The sequence below is a fragment of the Anabrus simplex genome, chromosome 1, assembly GCF_040414725.1.
Source record: "Anabrus simplex isolate iqAnaSimp1 chromosome 1, ASM4041472v1, whole genome shotgun sequence".
In the NCBI taxonomy this organism is placed as follows: domain Eukaryota; kingdom Metazoa; phylum Arthropoda; class Insecta; order Orthoptera; family Tettigoniidae; genus Anabrus; species Anabrus simplex.
In genome coordinates this window covers 921656272-921676690 of record NC_090265.1, presented here as the reverse complement: position 1 = coordinate 921676690, position 20419 = coordinate 921656272, and the positions used below count along the sequence as shown (strand labels likewise).

General features: G+C 38.9%; 1 protein-coding gene across 1 annotated transcript in view; it reads left to right on the top strand.

Annotated features, from left to right (window-relative positions):
* Positions 1-20419, top strand: part of Sec71 (ADP ribosylation factor guanine nucleotide exchange factor Sec71) — a 452892-nt gene that overhangs the window by 10854 nt on the left and 421619 nt on the right. The window contains exons 3-5 of the mRNA XM_067136654.2: positions 4299-4445; positions 7643-7822; positions 16951-17167. Coding sequence (XP_066992755.2) covers positions 4299-4445; positions 7643-7822; positions 16951-17167 — 544 coding nt within the window. The remainder of the gene's footprint in view (positions 1-4298; positions 4446-7642; positions 7823-16950; positions 17168-20419) is intronic.

Below are 20419 nucleotides of genomic sequence, written 5' to 3'. Positions count from 1 at the left end.
AACATTTTGGTACTTTCAGGATTTCTGGGAATAACTACACTATAACGTATAGTAATTCTTTGGACAGACCCACAACGAGATAGAAAGGATTATGTATATATATAATAACTAGATTGACCCTGTCGAAATTCAGCGGGTTGGTTTTGTTGTAGTTGTTATTGTTGTTGTTGAAATAGCTTCATAGAGTAATAAGATTAGCATGGAGTGTTAATAAGGCACCTTCTTATTGGACAAAAGCAGTAATTGCACCTAACTGTAAGCAAAGGAAGAGGAAGGATTTCAACAAATGTCGAGGTATCCCATTGATCAGTATTCTAGGCAAGGTGTTCGCTGGGATTTTGGAAGGGAAGGTGCAATCAGTGGTTGAGAGGAAGTTGGATGAAAACCAGTGTGGTTTCAGGATTAGATTTTCAGTATGCACCAGGTAAGTGAAAAATATTGCGAGAGGAATAGATAGTTATGTTTGACGATCTAGAGAAGGTAACTAGACAGCTACTAGCTGTTTATTGCATGGAAATCACAAACCAATTTATTCCATGGAGTTGGCGAGTTTCTCCTTTCCATAAATATTCTACTGCTAGTTGACAGCACTATCGCATGCCAACAAGAGAATGACATAAAAACCCTAAATTTGGCGAACGTGAATATCAGACAATAAACAAATAACGTATATGTGCCGTGAAGTAGACTGCCACAAAGGATGTTCTGATGCTTGCAGTTTAAGACACTTTGGAAATCAAAAACCACCTAATTACAGGCACACACTATAGTTTTTAAATAAAATCCTATCCAACTGTCATTATTTTGATATTCACAGTTTGTTTACATGAAGATAGCCCTGCAATAAAAAAAATATCGAGATGATTTAATGGGAAACGTGGCCGTAAATAAGTTTTTGTCCCTTCTGTAAAATTTGGTTTACTGGAGTTAGTGGGTTTTTGGTTTCCATGATTCAGTTGTAGAGTTCCCATTAGATTCAATTGTAGAGAACTTCAATCATCAAAATGATTATATCTATGCCTCAGATGTAGACGCAGATTGTCAGATCCAAAAGTCCAGAGAGCTCATCACCTGTCATAATTACTGGTTCGGTGGGGGATTTCTTATTATGGTATTTTGGATCTTTACTTCTGCGAGAAAGACGTCAAAACATCCACTAAAATTTTATCAAAACACAGAAATATGTTCTGTAGCAAAGCTCTTAAATCGAACTTTGTTCATGTAGCATAACTGAACTTTTCAACAGGACTTTGCTCCAGCACACAAGGCCAAGAACACTCAAGAATGTTAGCAAGCAGTTAGTTTCCCAGGGAAAGTGGTTAATTCAGGTACTGCCTCAGCATTTGCCTGGTGTTGTACCTTAATTAAGACCACGGCTGCTTTCTTCCCTCGCCTAGCACTTTCCTATCATCGTCATAAGACATACCTGTGTAGGTTCGGTGTAAACCAGATTGATTAAAAAAAAAAAAAAAAAATTAAAAAAGGCAGAACTTAGCAGATAGTTTGTAACAGTATTCATGGTCATTCAAAGTTTACTGTAAACATTGTTAAAGTGGTGACTGAGACCAGGCCATTCCAAGCCCTGGGCTGTCAAGGCTGAGATCAAGCACTAAAATGGAGAGAGAGAGTAAGGTATATGGACAGCATATTTTCTGAGACATAGACTGAAAGATTATTCAAGAATTAGAAAAATCAGCCTTTAAGAAAATAATACAAAAAAATTTAGCATGATACCTGACATTTCCCTGATTTCACCCACGTAGTGATTGAGCAGAACGACTGTGTAAGCTGGCTTCCACTACAGCAAACATGACCTAATTTTACTGTCATTCAGTTCTCTTAGAAACTTGACTGGAGCCTGTTCGAAGTTTTTTGAAAAGGGCATTTAAGAATGTTTTTCAGGCAACATGTCTTCAATATTTTTCAACTATTGTTGAATTCTGTACTATGAAGAGTTCCAATTGGATACATGTTTGTAAAGATGGGAAGCCTTCAGAATTTATCTCCTGTAGTCATTTTTTGAAGCGGGCAAAAATATATTGATAAACAGACTAGGTGGTGGGATGATGAAGTCCAACAAGCTATCAAGGAGAAAAAGGTAGCCTTTAAGACTTGGTGGAAGACACGCCTGGATAATGACCTTCAGAGATATAAAGTGCTGAAATGAGCAGCAAAAAGAGCAGTGGATGCTGCAAAAGATTGTTGTTACCGAGATCCGTACGACCAGCTTAACACACCAGCAGGAGAAAATAACGTTTATCGCCTTGCAGAGTTCCGTAACTGTTCAACCCAGGACATTGGATACGCCATGCATATCTATGGGGCTGACAACAAATTACTATGAGACCAACAAGCTATCCTTCAACAATGGGCAGACTATTTTGCAGATATCAGCAACAAAGAATTTGATCATCCACCGATCGCAAGCTCTGATCCCGTCTATGGACCCGTGCCTTTGATTATGACAGAGGAAGTAATGATTACAATAAAGAAGATGAAGAATGGTAAAGCGACTGGCCGATACGACATACCACCAGAAATCTGGAAAATTCTTGACAAGCCCGCTGCAGAATTCCTTGCCGCACTCTTCAACCAGATCATCGAGAACAAACTTCCCCATACATGTACAACTAGCACGACAGTCCCAATCTGGAAGGGTAAAGGAGACGTGAGCGACTGCTCAACTTACCGCCCTATTCGACTCCTCTGCCATATTACAAGTAATGAAAATCATTTACTGAAGATTTGAACGAGTGCTGGACAACAGGCTCAGAAACATTGCCACAGTAACATCCAACCAATGTGGATTTGTTAAGGGCTGCAGCACAATTGATGCCATCCATGCCACATGTCTATTGATGGAAAAACATAGGGAGAGGCAGAAGAGTGTACACGTGGCATTTCTGGACCTAGAAAAAGCATTTGACCGAGTCCCGCATGATCTCATCTGGCGAGCTCTTCGTAGTCATGAAGTCCCGGAAGCCTATGTAAGCTGGGTACAACTTAGCTATCATAATACAACTAGTGTGGTCCGGAGTCCAGCTGGAATCTCTCCGCCTTTTGATATCACTGTGGGTGTACATCGGGGCTCAGCTCTATCGCCTTTATTATTTATCCTCTGCTTGGATACAGCAACGGCTGACATACAGACATCGTATCCTTGGACCCTTCTTTATGTGGATGATGTGGTACTTGCCCAACAAACACGCCTTGGACACCAACGCCAGACACAAACTTGGAGTGACAAATTAGTTGAGAATGGTCTGCACCTCAACACCCAGAAAACCGAATACCTAGAATGTTGTCCCCAAACTAGTGGGACCATAAGGATCAATAATCAAGACTTGCGGAAAAACATGCATTTTAAATACCTAGGGTCAGTTGTCACTTCGAACTGTGATGCCACTTTTGATACCCAAAGCGCCAGTAAATGCAGCTTGGGTCAAGTGGAAACAAGTCACCGGAGTCCTCTGCGATAATAAAAAATACCTCACCATCTAAAGGCAAAAATTCACAAGACCTTGGTACACCCAGCAGCTATTTATGGAGCAGAATGTCGTCCAGTGACAAAAAGGCACGAGCAGACTCTTCATACAGTGGAAATGAGGATGCTTCAATGGACTCTTGGACTGACTCGATGTGACCACATAAGAAATGAAGATGCTCGACAAAGGCTTGGCGTCACTCCAATTGTGGAGAAAGTGAGGGAAGCGCGTCTCTGCTGGTACAGTCACGTTATGAGAAGGCAGGATGGCTCAGTTGCTAAAACAGCTCTCCAAGTTGATCTGGGAGGAACACGACGACGTGGAAGGCCTTTAAAGCGGTGGACTGACGATATCACGGCCGACGTGCATGACGTTGGTTTAAAACCTGAAGATGTCAGCAATAGGATGAAATGGAGGAGATGTAGCAAAGCAGCGGACCTCATACTTTGGGATACACGCTAGGAAAGAGAGAGTTGTTTTTCGAACCATGGAAGTTTCATCTTAAAAGCACGAATTCTGTCCCACATACCACCAGTCAGTATATTTTTGCATTACTTTGAAACATTGAAATCACTCAAATGGTTTGTAATGTTACTAAAAAGGCAAGGTCAGCAATCCAGCACATGCGTTCATACATTGCCATAGCCAAAACAATAGAGAGTAGTGAATGTTAGCTCTGGGAAACACAGAACTGCATCAGTGTTATTCTATCTAGTTAGCTGACTGTGTTTAAATTTATTTTATATTGGGTTTGGTATTGAATTTTCAGTTGTATATATGTAAGAATTTATATGTGGTTATCCTTCTTTCCAGAAACTTATAGCATATGGCCATTTAACTGGAAATATTCCAGATTCTACTACTCCTGGAAAATATCTAATAGATAGAATTGTTGAAACAATATGTGGCTGTTTTAGTGGACCACAAACAGATGAAGGTGTTCAGCTTCAAATTATTAAGGTATGTTCATTTTTTTCTTGATTAATGAAAAGGAAGAAACTGGTGTCATGCTTCTATACCTGACTATGGTAGATCTTTTTAATACACAAACTTTGGGAGCTATGACGGTGAGGTAGCCAGTTGAGTAATTTCCATCTGCTACAATTACTAGTGTTAAATCAGAAAACTGGTTAATCTTGGTGTTATATCATTGGTGTTTGGCATGGTTTGTGAAATGGTAAAAAAGATAAGTGAATTTGACGCTTAATGATTTTATGCTCTGCTTTTACTTCATGTGACTAGTATTGCATGCACTGTGTGTGCCCCACACCAGTAATCCTATAGAATGAGAAAAACTAACAAAATACATAATTACACAACACCTTTGGTTACTGAATATTTAAAAAATAAAATAATAATAAAGGTGGGGTGGGGGGTGGCGGCTCATAGCAATGGTGTTATTGATAATCCACTTCAAAGGTTGGCAGCTCTGTATGCAGCTCCTTTCTGCAGTATAGTGACTTGACTCACTTAAGATAACATGGCAAGTTCCTGATCTGGTCATACAAAAGCTTAGTTCTCTATGCCTCCTGTTCATAAACTAATATGCCATTGTGTAATGACCAGGCTTTAGATAATTATGTATTTGCATATTTGGATATGTTTTATCTTAAGCGTGCATATTTGGGGTTTTACTCCTGTTGGGGCATATTTCAAATGTATTTGCATCTTGAGTGTAGACATCAGCTTCTGCAGGATGCTATTGAAAAATTTGACATGTATTTGAGATAACTGAAGTGTCAAGCTGTGCTGGTTATCCTCAGATAGTCTGTTTGACAGGTCGGCAGCATGTTTAAATGTAGCAAAATCAGCTCTACATCTGGCCATGGCTTTGTCTACCTGCAGTGCAATTAGGTGGGTGCTGATTCTTGGAAATTCCCTTACAGCAGGGCTGTCTTTTCTTCATTCTGTAAATAGTTACTTTCAATTCTTTCAATTCTTGTCAGTCTTACTTTGGTTGATTTGAAACAGGTTGTAGTTCATAGTACATTAAATAGCTTTATTCTTGCTACTTAATTTATAATGCCTAAGGAGAAGAGAACTATTAGTGAAGTATTGAAGTGTATGTACACGAGTTTCAAGACTTTTCAACTATGGAAGTGTGTTGTTTTGCAAATAATGTAGTACACTACAGAAGTGTGTTGTTTTGCAAATAATGTAGCACATTTGTAACTGCAACTAAAAAGTATCAAATTCAGCAACATTTTCAAACAGCGAAACACAGTAAATTGAAAGACCAGTCTCATGTAACCATTGCTTTAGTTAAACCTGAACCAGCACGAAGTAAATTCAATGAAGATCTGTGTAAAAGTATTTGTCTCAGCAAACATCCCATTTTCTAAGCTAAACAATAAGAACTTAAGTTCATTTTCTGCAGGAGTATACAAAACAACCAGTCCCAGATGAATCAACAATTAGGAAGAATTATGCTTTTGAGCTTTTAAAAGTAATGTTTGGTAAACTAAGGGGAAAAGCTGATGGAAGATATATTTGGGTCTCACTAGACGAAACAGTGGACATGGATCAATGATATGTAGCTAAATTCATGTTTGGAATTTTAGGAGAGGAAGAAGAGAGAAAGAAATCATATCTGCTAAATATGGCTGTGTTACCTAAGGTGAATCACTCAACCAAACTAAACCAAACCCCATGGCACTACACCCCTTGAAGGGCCTTGGCCTACCAAGCAACCGCTGTTCAGGCCGAAGGCCTGGAGATTACGAGGTGTCGTGTGGTCAGGCCGGTGAACCCTCTCGGCCATTATTCTTGGCTTTCTAGACCGGGAATCACTCAACAGTTGCTGCATTTTTGAATGATGCACTTTTGTTTGTGGTCATAGAGGAATTGTTTACATTCATGTTCTCATGGCCTGCACTGATGCTGCAACTTACATGTGTAAAGCCATGGGAGGTCTTGGGATCCCAAGATGATACACGTCACATGTGTAGCACATGGACTTCAAGTCACTGAAGCTTTTCTGGGGTTCCTTTCCTGAAGTAAACGTGTTGATCTCTACGGTGAAAAGAGTGTTCCTGAAGGTTCCAAGTCTCAAGAAATTCTTTTTGGATGCAGTTGATGATGTGTCACTCCTGCCTTCACCAGTTCATACAAGATGGGGAACATAGTTTGAAGCTGCTGTTTATTATGCGGGTTATTTTGAGATAGTAAAACAGATAGTTGAAGACCTCCATTCTGAAGAAGCTGCTTCTATTTAAGAAGCTCAAGAAGTCTTGAGCAAAGATGGTGTTCGTGAGCAACTTATATTTATTCATTCCAATTTGCATTGCATACTTTCAACCATCAAGAAATTGTAAGGAAAAGGACTGCCTCTTCACATTAGGATTGGAATTGTTGAATAAGTCGAATGATCCCTAACGAACCTAACTAATCAAGTTTTCTCGGAAAAATGCAGTGTAGCAATAAAAAACTCTGGTCTCCTCAAACTAAAAAGCATTTCTGGTGTTATCCGAGGCAAAGGCAAATTTGACGGTGCATTAATACTAGAAGTTTCTGATTTCATCAAGTTGGAGTATGCTCCAATTGTGGCATGTGACTTGGAGAGAGAGTTTTCGGAGTACAAAGTCATTTTAAGCGGAAATAGGCGGAAGTTTGTGTTTCAAAACCTGATCATGTAGTGCTTAAGTATACTCAAGGCATTTGAATTTCATTGACAAACTGGAGCATTTTATTGTGGTATGGTAATTTTTTTTTTTTTTTTTGCGATGTTTAAAGTATAACATTCATTTCTTATAATATAAACTGCTAATTGATATCAGATATATGTTTGTTTTTATTGCATATTTCAACATATTTAGTGCATATTTTGAAACTTTTTAGTGCATATTTGCCCATATTTTGACACTTTTTAGTGCATATTTGCCCATATTTTGGCATTTTTAAGTGCATTTTATCCAAAGCCTGGTAATGATCTTAAAAGCGTGGGTTCCTGACTACATTGACATCATCTGGTCATTCAGTGAACTGCCTTGCTTTGACCTGTGAATTAATAACTTATCTTGAATTTTGTCACCTTGGCATCCAAACTACTATACCTTGTTCTTTCTCTAGAGATGAATTATTAAATACTCTTTAGGGTTTTGATTTTGTCAGCATTATATGTAATGAAATCACACAGATTATTTTTTTGTCCTGCCCAGGCTCTTTTAACTGTCGTAACAAGTCAACACGTTGAAGTTCATGAGGGAACAGTTTTGCTAGCAGTTCGGACTTGCTACAATATTTATCTTGCTAGCAAGAACTTAATCAATCAAACAACAGCTCGTGCCACTCTAACGCAGATGTTGAATGTGATCTTCACTCGTATGGAAAGTCAAGCGGTAAGTAAAGGTTGTTGTCAATTAAATGCTAATTGTTTCTGTTAATCCTTTTTTTATTTTTTTTTTATTTTTTTTATGAGCACTGTTTTTTCTTGAGTTGAAAGTAAATTAATTGTTAACATTTTTGCAAGATATTTATGAAAGATGTAGATATATTTTCTGCATGGTATGGACAATGAATTTCTATGTCATGGAAAGTTATTATGGATTGTTTATTAGAATATCTTCAAGTACCTTATCTTTGAAACTTAACAACTTGTAAGATATTCACGGTGTCCAAGGACCTCAACTGAATCTGATATTACATTGATTAGAGTCAGGTTCTTCCTCTCATATTTTCAGTCTAGTTTTCGTAGGTTAGATCTTGTTTTTTTTCCAACCTTGACAACCTTCCGTTTATAAGGTCAATGAGTCCCTAATTTCCCATCTTTAAAAATACAGTACTTCCTTTTGTTTCCTTTACCCTGTACAATCGTTCTTTAAGGTGTTAGTAAAATTATTTGTCCTGCTACCAGGGCTTTACAGCACGAGAAATGCTTGTGGCTATCTTGATTTCGTGGCTTAGTCAGACATTGCTTTCACTTACTTGTACCAGAACTTTCCTCTTTACTGTTTGATCTCCCTTAGGTAGATTGATTCTTAGATTTACTGTTCGTTATCATTGCAGCTTGGCTTGTCAAAGAAGATCTTCCTTCAGGAATATTGATAACTTACTAGCCTCATTTCCCTAGTATGCCTCTTCAGTGAAACCTAGGCTATCTGTGACATCTATTGGCAGAGAGAATCAAACCAGCCTTCGGGCTGCATACCCATCATACAACATACATATAGGATGGATGGGAATCTTTTCAGTTTGAGCCATTGGTGAAACTATCTTTTTTGTCATTAGTAGAACTACAGAATGCTGATGATAATGCAGTTGTTGCTTGGTCACAAGAAGCACTTAACGATGATTTTCAATTCCTCCGCTGTTGCATACAAAAAGATTAGTCTGAAACTTAATATTAGTATGACATAAATCCTTTCCCAATCAGCTCCAAGGAAAGGAAAAAGAAAGATTAGTGCCAGCATTAATGGAGTGAGTCTTCAAGATGTAGACAACTCCCTTTATTTGGGTAGCGTCATACAGTCAAGTGCAGGTGCTGATTCAGAAGTCCAATACAGCATTAACTATGCTAGTGCATCGTTTGCCAGGCTAAGATCTGCAGATTTTGTCAACCATGACACCAGTATTGCAATAGAATCCTTGAACATAATTCAGATACCGAGCTCGATAGCTGCAGCCGCTTAAGTGCTGCCAGTGTCCAGTATTCGGGAGATAGTAGGTTCGAACCCCACTGTCGGCAGCTCTGAAAGTGGTTTTCCATGGTTTCCCATTTTCACACCAGGCAAATGCTGGGGCTGTACCTTAATTAAGGCCACGGCCGCTTCCTTCCCACTCCTAGCCCTTTCCTGTCCCATCGTCGCCATAAGACCTATCTGTGTCGGTGCGACGTAAAGCAAGTAGCATAATTCAGATGTAATTCCAACATTACTCTCCAGATCTGAATGTTGAACAAGCTAATGTTACATATTAAAAAATGTATCAGTATCACCAGTGATGTTTGCCTTCTTCAAATAATGTAGCAAGACAGACGCACAAATGTTAGTATCCTTGAGGGCACAAACCTCCAACATAGATTGAGGGAAGTAGCCCTCTTTGATCTATCAAGCGGACCTTACACCAGTAGGATAAATGCTTATGATGATGATGATGATGATAATACCAGTGGACAGACCAAGTTACCTGCATGCCTGACAATCACATTTCCAGAAAAGTGTTTTGCTCTGTGTTTACAATGGGTAAACACTGTGTTGGAAGTTAGAGAACACAATTTAACCCTAGAACTCCTTCAGGGTTATCTGTCAAGTGCTGCAATAATTTCCCACAATGCATAGAATAAAAGAAAACAGTGTCTGAAAGCACATTGTAATCATAACTTAACCTTATCATACATATTATAAAGCTGAAAGATTGATCTACATAATTTTGATAGAAAAAAGTCATCGTCATTATTTTGAATTCATCATGTGAAGTATTGTAACGAAATACTTTTAATAAAAATTTATAGAATTTTCTGCAGTAAAGAATGGATATTTTCACATACAATTTGTCTCAAAAACATGATATTCGCAAAGTTCTTTGTGTTTTGTTCATTACTTAAGAACCAGTTTTCAGTTATTTCTGTTAAGTACTAAAAAATCAACCAATTTTTAAAAATCTAATACAGAATTTCTGAATTTTACACATTGTCCTTTATGTCAGTTTCCGTTTTTCCTGTGTTGTGATCAAAGTCCTTGTAATGCTCTGCACAATTACCAACGTTACAGCTTGGACAGCCATAACTAGATCTTCTCCTTTTTTTTTTTCTTTATCATTGCTCACCACACACCTACACTGACGTTTGTTTCCTAACTTTTCAATAGTATGGGAATTTTTAGAAGCATTTAGTTTGTTATCCTCCTGTTCACTTTCAGCACTGAACAGTGATTCTACGAGACACACAATAAAATCATACCTAAGCATAATAACATTATCATCAGAAAGGTATTGCTCTGGGATCTCCCATCTCCCCTGTGTTGTTTACTCTGGCTATTGATGATACCATCAAAGAACTGACACTTGATGAAGTTAGTGAAGTATTTGGATACCAGCGGGCATCTGAAATTAATAACGTTTCAGTTTTGGCTTTTGCTGATGACGTTTTGGTAGCAAAGAATGAAACATCTGCTCAGTCACTCCTGAATATCGCAGTAAATAATTTATCTGACATTGGGCTCTAATCCTTCAAAATGTAAAATGATAAACATTAAAGAAGGGCATCTTTGCCAAGGTACAGTAATTACTGTAGGATTAACTATTTTGGAAACAATTAAATACCTTGGTGAAACTTTGGAAGATGAAGTTGTGTTCTACCAGACTAAAATTTTTAAGTCTAGAAAAGGATCTGAATTGCCTAACAGTTTCCTGTTTGCTGAAATCAGACCAAAAAGTAAATATAATTAACTACTATGTATGGCCAGGTTTGATCTTTCTATGTCATAGTACTCCCATAAGTAAAATTCCATCTCTTTTTCTGGCAGATATTGACAGACTTTTGCAATCAGCTCAGAAGGATATAATTGGGTTACCACATGACTGCCCCAATGAGGTGAAATATACACCCTGGAATCTTCGAGGGCTGGGTTTAATTGGCCAAGTGGGAAGTGCATATAAAGCGGTTCAACATTGCTCAAAGGCTGCTCCGAATTAATTTGACCATCTGCAGAGATCTTCATACAGAAAAGGAAAATATATTGCAATATCTGAACATTCCATTCAATGAGGCTACAACATCAAAGTTGGGTACGAAACGAGATGAGGAAACGATGTTATGAAGCATAGTGTAAACTCCCTCATAAAGGGAAAGGAGTTGAAGTTGATGTGCAACATCTCAAGATAATTCATGGGGCAATAGTAGGAAAGTGTTATCTTGCTCCCAATGGGCTAATTCCATCAAGATGTCCAGTAACATCTCCGCAGTGAGAGCAGTACCTGGAAATAACTGACATACAACATAGTGCAGATACCAAGGATGTGGAGAACTGGAGACATTGGACCATGTGCAGAGGAAGTGTTCTACATGTGAGTTGTTGAGAAACTCTTGTCATCATAGATTACGTTCTTCAATTGCCACATCACTATGTAAATTGCAGTGGAAAGTATACGAGGAGGTGCACTGTGCTCCAGAGAACAGCAGTAATCGTCGAGCTGACATAATCTGTATTGACAGGAAAGAGAAACGAGGACTGCTTTTAGATCCAGCGGTACAAATGGAAGTGAAACGTGGACGATAAGTAGTTCAGAAATAAAGAGAATAGGAGCTTTTGAAGAAATACTGAATTGATGAGTGGAAATTGATTTGACTAAATTTGACGAGGAGGAGAGAGAGAATGATAGGGCATATCTTAAGACACCCAGGACTTGTTCAGTTGTTTTTTGTGGGGAGAGTAAGCGGTAAGAACGTTACGGATAGACCAAAGTATGGACATGACACGTAGATTAGAGCAGATGTAGAATGTAGTAGTTACATAGAAATGTAAAGGTTAGCACAGCATAGGGTGGCAGAGAAACTGCATCAAACCATTCTATGAACTGATTACTCAAACAACAAACAATGCTCTCTGTTGGGTGCACACAATCATTCAGACACATATACCAGAAATGCTTTTTTTTTTTTTTTTTTTTACATAACGGACGGCATAACAGCCCTGCATCCAAAGGTACTTCTTCCACCCCATCAACATCCACGTGCATCAACCACCGTTTATTTTTTGTGGGCCCTCCCCATCCAGTTACCAGAGGCTTCAGGAGTACCTCTTGCTCAACCTTAAAGACATTACCAACCTACGGTCGTGCAAATATACTTGCACCTGGCAATGATGACCGATCTTCGTATGTTACAAGCTTAGCATTGTAATCACAAAAATTCATATATACTGTATTTTCCATTATGGCAAACCACATCACATTTGAGTGTTAAGGTATTAGCTCCAAATAAGAATGAGTGGTAAACCTAAGATGCTAAACGCATATTGAACTTTGAAGCCTGAAAGTTTTCTCACCAAACGCCTGAAGGCAGAGGCAAAATGTTATCCAACTTAAGTCGGATACAGGAGTGAATGTGTTAATTAGTGGTAAGGTGAAAATCTCCACTTACCTTGCTCAGCTCCCTCCTTATCTGATGGAATCGGGTGGTTACAGGCTTATTTTCTTATCAATTTGCCATCATCTTTGCCCCAACTAGGCATATAACCTTGCATTGTACTCATTATGGCTTCCACATATGTATTATTCTCCATTGTCTGTGCTGAAATATCGAAAGAAAAGAGAGTTCTTCAAGTAGCTCAGTAACACAAAACATATATGCACCTTATTGATATCACTAAACCTTTCATTGCTCTAAAGAGTATGAACAGTTCATACGCTTATTCAATAATGTTACCACAGTCACTTCCAGAAATACTTTGGTAGGTGTAGAAATCACACTGCTTGATTGCACAATTTATATATCATTTCCTAGTAGCTGCTTCCTTTCAATAGTCCAATACACACACAGTTGTCTAGTTCTTGCTACATTGGGCGCTCCAACAATAGCAATCTGCCACACCAATAAGCATTGAGATAATAAGTGAACAAACACAACTTCACTCGACCCAAGACAAAGACATAATGATGCTGTGGTCCATATATACATTGTTAAAGGATCCTATCATGATATCTCACCTTCAGTATAAGTGACTTGGTCCTCTCATATTAGTCTGACGTCCTGAGAGTTACCCATACAGGGTTGACATTTAATAAACTTAAATCAGTCCAAAGTTCTTTTAGATTTCACTCTTTCATTAAATAACTTACATCTCCCCAAAGTGTGTTCTGCTGATGTCATCTGACTACTTGTATGTTAAATTTCATTAGTACAGTCTAAGATTGCAGCATCAAACACTGTAAATATAAAAACATTCTTTTGTGTCACAAAGTTTTACATTCCTGAGAGGTCAGTTACCTTTCCTTTTAGAATCCATTAATATTCACCTAAATTCATGTTATATCACGTTTCCATGTCGACAGACATCTGTGTAGAGACCCAACAGTTATAGTGTACACGCAGGTTTCAGTGATGCGCGTTCCTACTTGTGGGCTTCTCATTCCAGTAGCTGCTTCTGCAAGATTCTCTTTAACAATCTGTTCACCCAGCTCAGTCTTTGGTTTCTCCATATTTCTTGTGCTGCTGAAAGACATTGAAACAAACAATGTCTAGCAAATGCATGAAGAGTTTGAAGTAGTACTGATTTACTCTATCTTGTGCAATTGGATATGCCTCCATTTGTCCATTGCTCTTATGTATTCCAACCATATTCTTATTGTAGTCCACTGCTAGCTTGGGTTTTCATTCATTGTTCCTTTTCTCTAGCTCTGTGAAGGCATCGTCATGAACTGCACTAATCGTATTAACTTCTCTCATATTTTTCCAGTGCAGGACCATAATGTTATCCTTGTACCTGGCAATTTGCTTATATTTCTTCAAGCGTTTACTCTTGAGAACATCAGGTGCCCCAAGGCAATTTATGTTCATCATTCCCACCATATCAGAGTTCAAGTTACACAAAGTTTCAGCTAACTGGACACTTGAATACCAGTTCTTTGACAGTTTATATGACAGTTCCAAGAGTATTCTATTTGATATAGGAGTATTGGGATACAAGTTCCCAAAGTCTGTATCTTTCTCATTATATACAATAAAATTCCAAATGTACCCTGAATCACTCTCACAAAGAGCAAACAATTTAAAACCAAAGTGACTCCTTTTCAATGATATGAATTGCTTCCACTGCAACCTTCCTTTCCAAAGCACTAGCAGTTCATTCAAACAAAAAAAATTCTGTGGTGTATACAATAATTGGCACTTCTTGCAAATTGTATTTGAAACAGGAGAGAGTTTGAACAACTTTCCTCTCATGTTGGCATCATAAGTCTTATTATAAACAAAATTTCAACAAGTATGAAAACCTTTTATCACTCACCACTTTGGAGAATGGTGTTGAGATGGAATCCCTGTGAGTAAAGTACAGTTCATAAGTAGGCTTCTTTATTATTCCTTGAAAAATAAGAAGAGATAGGTATAAATCTCTTGTGTGGTAGTTGGAGTCCAATTCCTAGCTCACAACTGAAGTTTGGTATCATGTGATCTTCGAAAAATTGTTCTGCGTATTTGTTTGTCTGCTCACTTATTAACTTGGTAAGATCCTCCTCTATGAACTGGCTAAAATAGAACAGTGGGCTCGCTTAGTTGGAATCGCTTATATCAGTATTTATTTTATTGTCCGATTTAAATGTAAAAGGAGCATGAGGATTACCTTGGCTATGCTAGTGTGAAGTAGCTGCATCACTTGTTGTAGGTAAGCTGATATCTTCTTCCTCTTCTCCATTCTCAGAAGCAAGCTCACTGCCATTTTCACCACTTGTGTTATCCTCGCAGTCCAAGGAGTTGTCATCTAAATGGAGTATCTATCCAGCTCCTTGGTTGAATGGTCAGCATAGTGCTCTTCAGTTTGAGGTCTCCGGGTTCGATTCCCGGCTGGGTTGGAGATTTTAATCTTAACCCTTTAACGCCGAAATTATTTTTTTCGTCTGTTTTCTTTGAAATTCGTCTAAATCACTTCAGGTCCATAGTATAACATAACTACAAAATATTTAGCTCATACTTTTCACGGTTTCGTCGTTAGGTGGCGTGTTCATATGATCACGCTAGGCGGATGTGTTAGCATTTCATTCTGTATAGCATTTCTTTGGTATTTATAGATTTTATGTATTGATATTGATAAATTATGAACAAAATACACTAAAATAAACTAAAGATGATAATTTATGAAGAATATACATTAATTACAATATGTACATACATAAATAAAGCAATAAAAGTCTCAAGATATTCGTAATATATTACATTCAAGTTATCTAATTCACAGAAATTACCGAATAGGAACAAATATAAGAACTGTATGCTTCACACTGTATGAAATAGGACAAAGCATGGAACACAGAGTCCAACATTACATTTTGTGCACTCGGTGCGAACATTACTGGAGCATTCCTTTCCAGCACAGCGTCGTCGATTGCAGGGTGCTACGAGGTGCCCAATCCCGTCAAGTCGTACATCGTCAGTGACACTACTCTGCTGGATACTGTATCTCGAGGTGATAGGGCGGCCTCTTCCTACTGGCGTTATTTTGAACTTATGTAGATATGTTTGCACAATGTGGCGACGAAATTCTAGATGTGACAAATCACATCCAGACCTCCTTAGCAGTAACCATGAATTGTGAATGGATACGTCCAGGAGCCATGTGAATAGCGACCACCACCATTTCTTTCCACGTATGCCTACTCTGTAGTACGGCACATTCTGGTCCATCCTATCTGTTCCTGCTGAAACGGGATCATCGTCTGCGCCTCCTATACGATCGTTGCGAGCGAGTACAATTTCTGCCTTACTTGAAAGCTGGCGACCTGTGAGGTTATCAGACAAACCACCAACATCTTCATCTCCTGAATCTTCGTCGGAGTGAATATTAGCTTCTGAAGGTTCAATAAAAATGCTGTTAACATCTTCAATTGGTTCGTCCGATTCAAGAATATCTAATACTTCTTGGAGCGTAATGTCCCTGTAAAAAGGGAAACAAGGTTTTGTAGCTGCATATATGTTAACAAGTCGCAATTTATTTAAATGTAGAATAGATGACCGTAAATTGAATAAAGTTGTTCAATGAAAATTGATGTATAACAGTAATCGTAACAGGTAGCATAACGTCCACCATCAAATACACGCACAGGGTGAATAGCTAACACAAGCGCCTAGCGTGATCATACGATCACGCAATGTTTTAAGTGCCTGCGAGAGTAATATTTACTGTTATATGTAAATTAACTGCATCATAATGTGAACACAGATCACTCCCAAACTTGTTAAGCATATTAGTTGTGTAATCTAAACATAAATATATGCGAAATATCAAACTTACTTGAAGCGCGCCATCATGATTCAGCTGCTGTGACAATGACACGAAACGAAAGTGCGCCGAAACAATGAGTCGATATGTATCACGTAATAATATGCTCGCACACAGTTGCCACAAGCTTCTTGAATTGATCTACACAGTCAGCAATCAATTCCAGCGCTATACAAAGCACTGAGAGCAATCTAAATGAAGGAATGCAGGCCGTGATCATATGGACACGCACGGCGTTAACGGGTTAAATGGTTAATTCCCTTGGCTCAGGGCTTGGGTGTTTATACTGTCCCCAGCATCCCTGAAACTCACACACTACACACACCACAACCCTCCTCTACAATCACATGCAGTTTCCTGTACATTGCAGATACCGCCCACCCTTGGAGGGTCTGCCTTCGGGCTGCACCAAGCAGTAAATAGCCACACAAAATGATGATTATTATAATTATATTATGGAGTATGTACTTCATTCCATAGGTTATTATTCTTTTCTTGTTCTTTGTTACAAACTTGTATTGATACATGAACTGTTACAGGCTGATGAATTAGCAAAATCAAAAGAGACTGCATCCGAGGTCAGCCAGCCTGAGATCAAGGTTCCAGAGCAAGAACTTCCTGTTGGTGTTAAAGGTGATGCTCAGAACAAAATTGCAGAAGAGGTTGTGCAGTGTGAAATAGGGCCAGAGAAAGAAATTAGTAATAAGGATATGGTTCGTGACATGTTGGATGGAATTGTTGATAATGTAGTGCAGGGTAAGTATAGCCATGGGGAATGCTATTAATTAAATCTGAAAACTTACTAATGACTTACTAATTAGGTTGGGAGAGTCTCTTATCTAAAAAATAAACCTCAAGTGTAATTTTGTGCCTTTTTTTACAATATAGTTTTTTTTTTTTTTTTTTCAGTCGTATCTAAAATTTATTAAACTTGTAGTGTAAGGATTTCAGAAATCGAATGGCATTTCACCTTATTTGTAACTCAAACCACATTCATTTTGTGCCATTCAGAACGTAGCCATAAATTCTGGAAATCAGCCAGCACACGGATGAGGAGCAACATTTAAGGTATCAGCAGGGCAAGTGTTAAAAGATCGTGATATGTGGCATCTGGCTAGAGTTGTCCGTGGTGATAGACAAGCCACACTGACTCAGACCACATCCACATTCAAATGCAGGAGGTATCAGACACATATCCAACGGGTAATTGCAGCATTCTTTAGCATCCATGGGATGTGTGATAAGAAGACCACCAGTATTCTCTTGTTAACACCACATCACTGGACACGGCATCTCTCCTCGGCATGTATGTATGTATGTATGTATGTATGTATGTATGTATGTATGTATGTATGTATGTATGTACCGTATTTCACGGCATAATCGTCGCCACCGCGTAATCGTCGCATCCTTTATTTTCAATACAAAAATCGGACTTTAAACCTTTAATTACATAATCGTCGCACGTCCAAATTTTGTTCACTAATCTGGTTAAAAGGTAAATGGAACTGCAACGTAAGTTGCACATGAATGCGCAATTTAAATACGTGTATGGTTTATGGGCAATTTGGCAACACAGTCACGTTTGCGACATGTTGCACAACGTATAAATAAATAATACCGGTATATGTACGACGCATGGCTTACCGGTAGAATATCGGCAATTTGACAACGTGGTCGCGAGACAGTGTACTATTTATTCACCACGTACATATTATGCTTACCGGTAGGCTATCGGCAGTTTGACAACGTGGTCGCGAGACAGTGTACTATTTATTCACCACCTACATATTATGAGTTCCCATTTGAAATACGTAAGGCTGTAAGTTATCGCTTATCGGCAACGTTGCCAGGAAATACCGGCTAGGTAGGTTGAATGGACCTCGAACCAGCCCTCAGATACAGGTAAAATTCCCTGACCCGGCCGTGAATTGAACCCGAGGCCTCTGTGTAAGAGGCAAGCACGCTATAATACCCCTACACCATGGGGCCGGCTCCTGTGTTATTGCGCACGAAGTGAAATCCAAGACGATAACGCAGATTTCCACGGAATTATTCAGCCGAATTATTTATGATGTCTCAGTTGTCATCGCTAGACTCTTATCTTACTACTACGTCATAAGTGTCCGGGCATGGGATGAAAACTTTTATCCAAGCAGTCAAGATAATTATTATCCAATGCTATTAAAGTTTTATTTTATAAACTCGTCAGTAATGTAATGTAAAATCATCAATAACAGGGAAATATTAACCTAATTACCGTATGTTTAAAAGAAATTGAAAAAAAATGAATGTTTGATACTGATGTCTCGGAATACAGTCAACTATACAGTAGATCTACACCGCGCTAGCTAGAGCTCCGGTTTGCGAGCTTTGCGCAAGCGCAGTAGTGTGTCGCAACCAACGAGCTAAACTGATAAATTGTTGCATGCTTCCTTGCTGCTTAACAGTATTGGCTGCTCTGGAATGGACAGATCACAGATGCATTTATTTGTTTCAGATTTACGTGATTACTGTAGACATGTGTGCGTGAGAATTTTTTTAATTTGTGTTTTGGGTGTTTGCAGAAATAATTTGTTTTAATAGTGAACAATTACGGAAAGTCATTTATATCGCAAAACATTAACGTGTGGAGCATTTATAAGCGATTATGGGTAAATATAGAAACTATTCTGCGGGGATCAAGCTAAGCGTAATTGCCTTCGCTGAACAGCACGGGAACAGAGCTGCAGAAAGAAAATTTTCTGTGAGTGAAAAGTTGGTGCGTGACTGGCGGAAAGTAAAAAACAAGCTAAAAAGCACAAACCCTTCTAGACGCGCGTTTAGAAGTCCTAAAACAGGGAAGTTTCCTATAATTGACGAAGAAGTGTTTAGGTACGTCAGTGAAATACGTAACAATGGCTGCAGTGTATCATATGAAATGTTACAAATTAAGGGACAGGAGGTAGCGCGCAAACACAACATACCGGTAACTCAGTTTAAGGCGACTCGTGGGTGGATTAAGGGGTTCATGCGACGACACAATCTGTCAGTGCGAAGGTAACAACACTAAGCCAAAAGTTGCCTGCTGATTACACGGACAAGATTGTAAATTTTCACTGATTTGTCATACGTTTGCGCAAGGAAACTTCGTACTTGCTTTCTCAAATCGGTAATGCCGATCAGACTCCAATCTTTTTTGATATGCCTCGCAACAGCACTATTGCGCTAAAAGGATCACGGAGTGTATTAATGAAAACCAGCGGTAGTGAGAAGTTGCGATGCACGGCAATGCTAGCCATTACAGCTGACGGGAGAAAGTTGCCGCCTTACATCATATGCCGCCTAAGAATATACAGTTTCCCCGTGGAATTCATGTACGAGTGCAACCAAAGGGTTGGATGGACGTAGAACTCATGCTGGACTGGGTTAAAACTGTGTGGAATAGAAGACCTGGTGCATTACTAAAACAACCAGCTCTGCTTGTTTTAGATAGTTTCCGAGGTCACCTCGTGAACGAAGTGAAGCAAATTCTCACTACAAATAAGACACGACAGATAGTCATTCCTGGTGGCCTAACATCTGCTTTGCAGCCACTAGACGTACGGTATGTGTTAATAAACCCTTTAAAGACCACTTACGTCGATTTTACGAGTGGATGATGAGCGGCGATCAGCAATTGACGCCCGCCGGAAATATCAGGCGTCCACCCTTGGACTTGTTATGCTCGTGGGTGAAGAAGAGTTGGGATCTTATACCACCTGAACTAGTCTCCAAGAGCTTCAAAAGGACTGGGATTTTGAATGCACTAGACGGTTCCGAAGATGACGCAGTGTGGCAGGGAGACGAAGAATCTGATACTGGTATTAACAGAGGCGAGGACGGCGCATCAGATAGCGAAACCTGCGATAGCGACACCGAAGATTTGGAATAAATTGCGTACCGGTAAGTCCGCATTTCACAACAAAGCGATAATTTTTTGTAAGTGTAATATTTTAACTTTAATACTCAAATTAATGACAAATTAAC